Here is a 10,229-nt window from a genome sequence, read left to right as displayed (position 1 = left end):
CAAAAATTCATTTTTTTTTGTTATATTCCCTTCTGAGACAGATCTCGAATCCCTTGAAAATGTATTAGCCACTGTTCGAAGTTTTACCGGTACAACAAGCTCGCCGGAGTGATTTCTGCGATTGGCCAAATTTCAAACCTTCTCTACCCATAAAAAAAGATCCCCAGAATGGCTATTCTGACCAACCCCTATACTTCTTTCCTCAATATCACATTCGTCGGCGTCCGTATTCTGTCCGTCTCCCCTGACAATCTGTTTGTTATAGAAAAAGTGTGCTCTAGATGTCAATGGTTGAAAATGGTGTTTGGATTAGCAGTGATGAAAGAGGTGATGATGGTGATTTTGAATGTGGTGTTTGAGTAGGAGGAAAGGGATAGAGGAAAATTTTGGAGAAGATGAAAGGAATGAGGGGGAGATGAAGGCTGAGAAAGGGAGGGAGAAGATGATGAAGGAATGAGGGGTAGATAACGGCGGAGAAAAAGGGGGTTGGGGGGGGGGGGCTTTTTCCTTATTTTTTTTAATTTTATTTTTTGCTTTTACTTCATTTTATTTATTATTTGTAATTTTAGCATTTTTTACTCTCATATTCATTGTATACACGCGCTTCATAAGCGTGATTAGCACACATTTTACCACGTCAGTTACATTGCTGCCATGTAATCATGGTCAACGGTTAGAGATGTTTAAAATTATGCAAATGAATGAGTTGAAGTGTTCAAATGGAAAACGCATAAGTTTCTTTACCAGGTTGAAAAATGGGTGCAAGTTTAAGTGGCCCGGAAGCCATTTTTGCCAAAAATAAATAGTAATATGATACTACCACCTGATTTGGGTATATATACTAAGCGGGAGGAGAGAAATTGTGATAGACAACGGGCGAATAATAACTGGATATCATGCTAATACACTCTGATCTGATTAGGTCACATGATAGGTTCAAAAATAGCCTGTACTTAAGAAAAACAACCACTAATAATTTATATAGAAATCCAATGGATCTTGAAATAAAGGTTACTAGGAACTGAATATGGAAACTAAAGGATTAGGACCAACAGCAAACACTCATGTACATGCTTAAAAGGCTTATAGCATGCTTAAAAGGATTAGAGAAATGCCAACTGAACCCCTTGGGGAACGTGACCCTCAAGTTGATTCCTTACTATTTCTTGGCAAGATTGATTCCAGCAGCGAGCTCCCTCATAAATATCGACCCATCTTCCATTCCCAGCATACATACTTGTTGAAGGACTGATAATTAACCGCTCCAATCTGCTTGCCCTACTCAATACAAACAATTGAAGCTCCATTTCGTACCAATTACCAGCACATCCATGCATCTCAAACTCTTTTAGTTGATCATGATGGACTCCGTCTAATTTTCGTATATCCTTTTGATCTGCATTCCTTTCACCTCCGTGTAACTGCAAGAAAATTAAGAGGAGTTGAGCATTTTACAGTTCACATCAATTAACATGTTCGCTGTCTTAGAAATTACGCATGCTTAGAAATTTCAAAATTAGTCCCATGATATAACTAATAGAAAATGATATATCTTGAGAGACAAAATAATGGTATTCCCGAAGCGAGCCAGGAGAGACGCGCATTGAACTATAAAAATAGTAGAGTATATAACAGTTGAGTGCTAAACAATATACTGCCAAAGAGGAGAAAAGAACACCACTGTTTATATTGAATTTTAATATTACCACCTTGTCTTTCTCTTGTTGCATATAACTGTCTGAAAAATTACAAGAAGGTAAACTGAACAACAGAGGGTATACCATCCAATTTTATGTAAATGTTCAGGGGTATGCCTTGTTAATAACTTTTTTTTTCTTAAGAGTGATTTTCCAATCGTAGGAAGAATATCTTGAATCAAAATAAATAGTAGTAAGTTTCACAGGAAAGGATGACTTACAGTCAACACAAGCTTCTGAAGAAAGGGTGCAGCTTTCAAGACAGTTATAACCCATGAAAGATCAAAATCATCATCCGCAGACAGCAGAAACAAACTCAGTTTCTTAAGACTGGCCATAGTGTCAAGACTTCTTGGAATTTTTTGTATCTGAGTTGAATGAAAACATAAGCAACGAAACAATCATTTTTGAAATGGCAAATTAAATGACACTTACTTGGAGATAATCCACGTACAGAAGTAAGATTTCAAGTTGAGGAAGTCTAGAGAAATGGGCAAATGAAAGAGGACCCCTTGTATTTATTGAACATATTTCTTTCAACTGGGGAGCATAAAGATATGCGATCTTCATCATATCATCATACTCAAAGGTTGTGAGGTTCATGGAAGATATTTTAATAATTGTCTTAGGACAACAATGAAGCACCTTCAGATGCTCCAGTGATAGAGATGGATGATCAAAGCATAAGGTTGATTTTAGCTTACACCAAAGAAAGGTCAATTGTTCAAGTAGCAAACAACTAGGGAGAATTTCTGTGGCAAAGTCTTCAGCCAAAATCACATCGTTCAGTTCAAGAGTTCTCAAATTTCTAAAGCCCTTGAAGTCGCCTGGAGTCCTCAAAACACAGTTTTCTAACCGCAAATGGCTCAACATTGATGTATTTGATTCTGAAAAGAGCCAATAGGGGAAATTGTATAGGCGATGCTCATCAACTATAAATTGAGTCAAGAAATTCTGCTCCAATGAGAGGAAGAGTTCAAGTTTGGTCAGTCCAGATGCAATTGCAACTTTCAACCAACCATCTAGATGAGATGAATATTCACTATCCATGAAGAAACCCACCGTCAGGGAACGTATATGACTTCCACGCATTAGCTGCATGAACTGATCCACACGCATAACAAACTCACGCCTTTCCTTTTCAAAAGCCTCATAACTTGAAAGAGTAAATCTCCTATGGTCTTGATCACTAAAGATATTGGCACTATCAACTACTAGGTTGGGGATCAGCATGAAAAGATGCCTCCATCTACGGGACAATACGCTGGTCTTGACTGCATCTTTTATGCTTAAGAGAGAGAGGATGAATGTTAGCAGGCAATTTGGAAGTTCACTGATCATATCATTGACGTCTCCCTTACTCTGCAAAATTCAAGAGAATCCTCATTAATAGGGACAAAGGGGTGCTCGGGGCAATTCTGACAAATCTCAAGCAAAACCAGTTTTACTGTGTAAATTTAGGCAGTTGCAAACATCAAGCACTTTTTTATGAAAAGTTTAAATACTAAGTAGTTGGACTTGCTCCATTAGTTGTAGTGTTGGTTTTATTTGAAAAGTACAAGCAACACCTGACCTTATGCGCGTAAAACATATTCAAGTTATACCTCTTGATTAAAAAAAAAAGATATTCAAGCTACACCTTTTGACATACTGTCCTCCCTTGTCCCCTACCTTCACCTTTATCTAGCAATTCTCTATCTCTGCCCCTTTTCCAAATTAACTTACAGATTCTTTGCTCAAAATTATGTAGGACAAACTTAAACTCATATTATTGCTTCATTCTTCATGCAGTAATCAAAGGTAACAAAAAGTTTAACAACCAAAGTAAAGGTAAGAGAACAAGTTACTGAAAGAGTTTTTAAACTCGCGCTCAAAGAGTATGAAACGTTAGTGAACAAAGTAACTCATATCTATGCTGGTCAAAGGTAACTAGTACCCTATATATTAATCTAGGTGCGGGGAACGCTAGCTAGCGGGACAGCGCCATTATCCAAAATAATACTATAAAGCTTCGGAAAAACATAGTCGATTTATCCAAAAGGGGGGAAATTGACAGGTTTGAAGCAAACAAGAATATGGGGAAAAACTCTAAATTGACAACCAAAAAAAATAAAAAACAAGTGTTTGCATGAGCGAGAGCTAGAGTTCTGTTTCGTTTTTACCTCCATTAAAACGGTCTCTGTTCTTAACGTTTCCTCCATGCTACTACAAGAGAGTTGCAAATTTCACTTTACCCCTGCATAACTCATGAAAAGGTTATTATATTATATTTTAGTTGTCCAATCGAGATTAGGTTTTGGTAAGAATTTTAAAAGGCGGAAAGCAGTGGGGATATTTTTAGGGCTTAGTTGTCTAATTAATAATACTTATTAGCTATACTTATTTTAGAATGATTAATATAGTATTTTTAGATTATATTAATTTTTATTATGGTGCATTAATTAATAATACTTTCTTTTAGTGATTTTATTATATATTTTTGTTATTGAATATTTTAGTACAATGTTATGACTCATCTCATATTATTGTGTTATTTTCTTGAAAAATACATTATATAGTTGTACCTAATAGAACTAAAGAAATATTTGAAGCACAAGTTACATATTTTTATGCTATGAAGACTTTACTGGGAGAAAATATGAAAACCCGAAAAAAGCTGAAAAATCCGAAAAAAGCGAGATTGAAAAATCCGACTTTATTAGTTTGGTTTGGTTTATAGATTTTAAAATCTGACACCATTAGTTTAGCTTAATAATTGAAAAATCTGAACCTACCCGACTATGGGAGACCATTGCTTGACAGCATGTATACCTTCTTTTAATTACTCTCTCTCCTTTTTGCTTTTACAAAATTAAACATGGTCAACCATCAGTATTGTAATTTGTAAAAGGTGGGGTTAGGCACAGGCCAATTATCTATTATGGGGATGGGGCAGTGAGGTAAGGGAATTAAAACCTACGAATTCTTTTAGGGTAGATAAAACTAATAAATAAAATATCATGAAAATTAAAATAAAATTGTATAATATTTAAAAGGAAAAAATATGTAAATTGAATACGAAAGAGAAAACAAACATTCTTGTAGATCCAAATATTAAAAAATAATAATATAAGATACCCCTTTTCTCTTTCAACTCTCTTACACAAAATCTCAAAGTTTTTCAAGGCTTCATCTTTGTGAGATAGAAAAGTCACCCATGTAAAACGCGAGTAGTCAAAGAGTATTATCTAGCAATTCTCTATCTCTGCCCCTGTACTCCCTTTTTTGACAACGTCCCCTACCTTCACCTTTATCTAGCAATTCTCTATCTCTGCCCCTTTTCCAAATTAACTTACAGATTCTTTGCTCAAAATTATGTAGGACAAACTTAAACTCATATTATTGCTTCATTCTTCATGCAGTAATCAAAGGTAACAAAAAGTTTAACAACCAAAGTAAAGGTAAGAGAACAAGTTACTGAAAGAGTTTTTAAACTCGCGCTCAAAGAGTATGAAACGTTAGTGAACAAAGTAACTCATATCTATGCTGGTCAAAGGTAACTAGTACCCTATATATTAATCTAGGTGCGGGGAACGCTAGCTAGCGGGACAGCGCCATTATCCAAAATAATACTCCCTCCGTTCCAATTTATGTGAACTTGTTTGACTGGGCACGGAGTTTAAAAAAAAAATGAAAACTTTTGAAATTTTTGGTCCTAAACAATTCAAAAAGGGGCCTAGAGTATTTATGTGGTTATAAAAGCTTCTTATTAAGGATAGAATTGTAAGTTTAAGTAAAATTATTTTCAAATTTAGAAAGGGGTCATTCTTTTTTAAACGGACCAAAAAGGAAATAGGTTCACGTAAACTGGAACGGATATAGTATAAAGCTCGGGAAAAGCTAGCTGGATATACCACCATAGTCCTAAATAAGTAAATAAATAAATAAATAAAGCTTCAGAAACTAGAATAGTTTTATCTTTAAAACAAAAGGTTGTAACTCATAGAATATCAAGAATTTGCTAAAATTACTAATAGAAGTTCAATTAATTTGCTGGATTTTACAGAATGGCTATAGAATTACGGTGTCGATTTCAGCAGGCCATTAACATAGTCGATTTATCCAAAAGGGGGGAAATTGACAGGTTTGAAGCAAACAAGAATATGGGTAAAAACTCTAAATTGACAACCAAAAAAAACAAAAAACAAGTGTTTGCATGAGCGAGAGGTTTTGTTTTTACCTGCATTAAAACGGTCTCTGTTCTTAACGTTTCCTCCATGCTACTACAAGAGAGTTGCAAATTCACTTTACCCCTGCATAACTCTTGAAAAGGTTATTATATTGTATTTTAGTTGTCCAATCCAGAAAAGGTTTCGGTAAGAATTTTAAAAGGCGGAAAGCAGTGGGGATTTTTTTGAGTCTTAGTTGTGTAACTAATAATACTTATTAGCTATATGTATTTTATAGGATGATCAATATATATTAATTTTTATTGTGGTATATTAATTAATAATATTTTCTTTAAGTGATTTTATTATATATTTTTATTATTGAATATTTTAGTATAATGTTATGACTCATCTCATATTATTGTGTTATTGTTTTGGAAAATACATTATATAGTTGTATCCTAATAGAACTAAAGAAATATTTGAAACATAATTTACATATTTTGTGCTATGAAGACTTACCGGGGGAAAATACAAAAATCCGAAAAAGCCAAAAAATCCAAAAAAATCGAGATTGAAAAATCTTATTTTATTAATTTAATTTGGTTTATAAATTTAAAATTCCGACACTATTGGTCTAGCTTGGTAATTGAAAAACTAGAACTTATCCGAACTATGTGAGACCATCGCTTGACGACATGTATCCCTTCTTTTAATTACTCTCTGTCCTTTTTGCTTATACAAAATCAAACATGGGCAACCATCAGCATTGTAATTTGTAAAAGGTGGGGTTAGGCACAAGGCCAATTATCTATTACGGGGATGGGGCAGTGAGGTTGGGGAATTAAAACCTACGGATTCTTTTAGGGTAGATAAAACTAATAAATCAAATATCATGAAAATTAAAATAAAATTGTATAATATTTAAAAGCAAAAATTATGTAAATTGAATACGAAAGAGAAAACAAACATTCTTGTAGATCCAAATATTTTTTTAAAAAGATATAAATACCCCTTTTCTCTTCCAACTCTCTTACAGAAAATCTCAAAGTTTTTTAAGGCTTCATCTTTGTGAGATAGAAAAGTCACCCATGTAAAACGCGAGTAGTCATCAACAATAACAAAAGCATATCGTTTTCCTCCTATGCTAGCAGTTCTAGTGGGTCCAAATAAATCCATATGAAGCAATTGTAAAGGCTTTGAGGTAGATACAATGTCTTTTTTTTTTAAGGAGTTTCTGGTTTGTTTACTAATCTCATATGCATCACATACATGATTTCTAGAAAAAAAATGAGTTTAGGGATACCAATAACTAAACCATGCTTGGAGAGTTTTTTAATAAGATGCAGGCTTGCATGACCAAGTTTCTTATGCCATAACCATGGATCATTAGATATAGATGCTAAGCAGATGTGACTATCTAGATTTTCAAAACCACCAAGAATATAAATATTTCCCTACCTTTTTCCTGGGAGGATTATTTTACCTGTCTCATCTTCAATAGCACAACCCGTTTTCTTGAATTTAACTTCGTATCCTGAATCACATAGCTGGCTAATACTCAGGAGATTGTATTTAAGTCCATCTACAAGATATACTTCAGTAATATCACAATTGTTATTGAATGGAACCGTTCGAGTGCCGACTATCTTTCCTTTATAGTCATCACCAAATTTAACACTTCCTCCATTTATCTTTGTAACTTCTTTGAATGGGTTTTTGTCACCTGTCGAATACGCACTATCTAAGTACAATTTTCCTTTGCGGCTCTTCTTGTGGTGTTCATGCAAAACCAAATTATTACTTTCTTTTAGGTACCCAAATCTTGCTTGGGTCCTTGTTGGTTAGTTCTACTAAGATTAGGGTTGTTTTTGGGTTTCCAAATCCACCCTGAAATATTAGATTTACGAAATCGATAAAAGAAATATTTATGTCCACTTTTATTACAGTAGTGACACATAGGGGCTGATCCAATTTTTAGATCTTTCACTTGTGTTAGTACTTGTGGACTCAGTTCTAGCTGGTCCTTTTCTAGTTGACTTGTAAGTCTCCTGGTTAGACTTGACAGAATTGTGATTGTTGGACTTGCGCGTGCCATTGAGTTGCATTTGCAATTCCTGAACTTCATCTTAAAGTACCTCTTTTTCAATTTCACATACTTCAAGCTTCAGTTCCCAGTCTTTCTTTTCCATGTTGAGTCTCATTAGTTCATTCATCATTTTTTGAAACTTTTTTAGAGTAAGGTCAAGAATATCCTGCAATTCATTACATCTATCATAGTTATAAGATCTTACCTCGCTTGTTTCACCTCGTGCCATGAAATAATTTTCATTATCGTCTTTGCATTCGTCGTCTGATGCATCTTCATCGGTTCAGCAGCCAGAGAGTTTGTTCATGTCATTTTTCAGGATTGTCATGAAGCATAGATTTGCTATCTCTTCGTTTTCCGAACTGTCTTCATCACTCCAGCTTCCAAATGATTTGTTTTTATTGAATCCTATGAAAACCTTTCTTTTAGAATCTGGGCATTCAGCTTGAATATGCCCATATCTTCCACACTCATAACATTTTTCATCATTCTTGTCTTGTTCATTACATTTCCTAGTTCGCCTGGGTGGCATTCTACCTCTTCTTATGTTTCTGTATCTCCTCATTAAACCATCCATGTTCCTTGATACCATGGCAATCTCTTCTTCAAGAGCTCCAAGGTCGTCATCAATATCATTTTCTATCTTTTCAGTTGTATCTTTGAAGGCGACCATTTACTTCTTTTCTTCTTGGCTTGTTTTCTTGAGGTGCGTTTTCTCGAATGCTATGAGATCTCCTCAAAACTCATCATATGAAAGTTTGTTTAGATCTTGTGAATCGAGTGCAACTACTTTTGTTTGCCAAGTGGTAGGTAGGTTCCTCAGAAGTTTCCGAACTTGATCACCACTTGAGTATGGTTTACCAAAAGCTTTTAGATCGCTAATGATTTTGCTGAACCTTGCAAACATTTCTTCAATGGATTCTCATTCTTTCATCGGAAAGAGTTCATAGTCATGAACCGACATGTTGATGTGAGTTTCTTTTACTTTGCTGGTTCCTTCATAAATAACTTCCAGTTTATCCTACATTTCTTTGGATGTATCACAACTTAAAAAAAATTCATATTCCTCTCCACTTGTAGCATTATAAAGTAAGTTTCTTGCTTTAACATTGACTTGAACAACTGTCATTTGCTCGTCTGTGTACTCATATATATCTTCTGGATCAGCAGGTAGTTGAGCAGTTGCTGGTAGTGGATAGTTTCCTTTTTTGATAACTCGCCATAATTTGACATCATTGGATTTTACATATATTTTCATACGCACTTTCCAGTGAGAAAATTGTTGTCCATTGAAATATGGTGTCCTAACTTGCGATATTCCTTCTTGAAAAAATGCTACAACAATAACTTGACTTTCCATAATTTTTTCTCACAAGCTGTTAAGCAAAAAGTGTGAGACTAGCACTGATATCAATTGAGAGTACAAGAAGGGGGGGAGGGTGAATTTCTTATTTATAAAACGTATTATAAGTAGTTGACTAGTTTACCAATTAGTCGACTAGAAATAAGAGCATGATAATAGTAAATGTAGGAGATAAAGACACTATAATTTTATAGTGGTTCAGATTCAATGTAGATCCTAGTCCAGTCCCCTGGGGTTGCAAGGGTGTTCTCTTTCAGTGATCGAAGTTTCTTGAGTACAGAATGGTTGACGTAGCTTTACACCAACAACTTAATCTCTATGTCTCTTTTCTTTTCTTGATACAATGCCTCACCAGTGTTTATCTCCTTTTCTAGTTTATCTCTTTTTCTTTTCTCACTAATTACACAACAGAACTATAAAAACTATAATGCTTGTTTGGAGTAAAACAAAATGAGTGAAAATGGTTCGTGCAATGTATGTCCTCTTTCAAGTTCCGGACCGTATGTATATATACATTCCATGAGGCATTCTTGACTTTTGAATGACGAGAATCTTCAGAGATTGCAAACCCAAGGGAGTTGATCCTTGAAAGGAATCATAGATTGATTATTTCTAAGAATAAGGTCAAGTTTTCATTGATCTTCCTTGATTTATGGTCTTCACGAGCTTTCCATCTGCTAGGCATATCCTTTTGTTACTTGAGGCATATTCGTTGGATCCCTTGATTTCTGGCTTCATTGGTTTTCAGTGCATCCATTTGCGATCTCGTTTCCCTTTGATTTGGGACTTTCCAGTAATAGCTTCTGTCAATCACTGATTGATCTTCTTGCCGGATCTCCGCTGCTTCTTCCCTTTTCATAGCTAATCATTGATTCTTTTCCTTATGTTGCTTTTAGAGCCCCCGTTAATAGATTATTTCTTTAATCTATTAG

At 34.7% G+C, this 10,229-nt stretch overlaps 1 protein-coding gene across 1 annotated transcript; it reads right to left on the bottom strand.

Annotated features, from left to right (window-relative positions):
- Nucleotides 1–1,103: 1,103 nt before the first annotated feature.
- LOC142171891 (F-box/FBD/LRR-repeat protein At1g13570-like) lies at nt 1,104–8,607 on the bottom strand. Its single transcript, XM_075235603.1, has 5 exons — nt 8,353–8,607; nt 7,984–8,100; nt 2,133–3,059; nt 1,919–2,065; nt 1,104–1,421 (listed from the first exon to the last, which is right to left on the bottom strand). Exons 1-5 carry the CDS (start codon nt 8,605–8,607, stop codon nt 1,104–1,106), a joined length of 1,764 nt encoding a protein of 587 aa, XP_075091704.1.
- Nucleotides 8,608–10,229: the final 1,622 nt, after the last annotated feature.

The sequence above is a fragment of the Nicotiana tabacum genome, chromosome 17, assembly GCF_000715075.1.
Source record: "Nicotiana tabacum cultivar K326 chromosome 17, ASM71507v2, whole genome shotgun sequence".
NCBI classification, from domain to species: Eukaryota; Viridiplantae; Streptophyta; class Magnoliopsida; order Solanales; family Solanaceae; genus Nicotiana; species Nicotiana tabacum.
The sequence above is the reverse complement of the archived record's forward strand: the minus strand, read 5'-3'. Positions and strand labels throughout refer to the sequence as shown.

Bases quoted from the DNA above. Each gene is read 5' to 3' on its own strand.
- LOC142171891 (XM_075235603.1), bottom strand. From the start codon at position 8,607: ATGGTCGCCTTCAAAGATACAACTGAAAAGATAGAAAATGATATTGAT. The intron at 8,101-8,352 runs GTTTTCATAGGA...AATGAATTGCAG, and splicing joins GCCCAGATTCTAAAAGAAAG to GATATTCTTGACCTTACTCT. The intron at 1,422-1,918 runs GTAAGTCATCCT...ATTTTCTTGCAG, and splicing joins TTCAGAAGCTTGTGTTGACT to TTACACGGAGGTGAAAGGAA.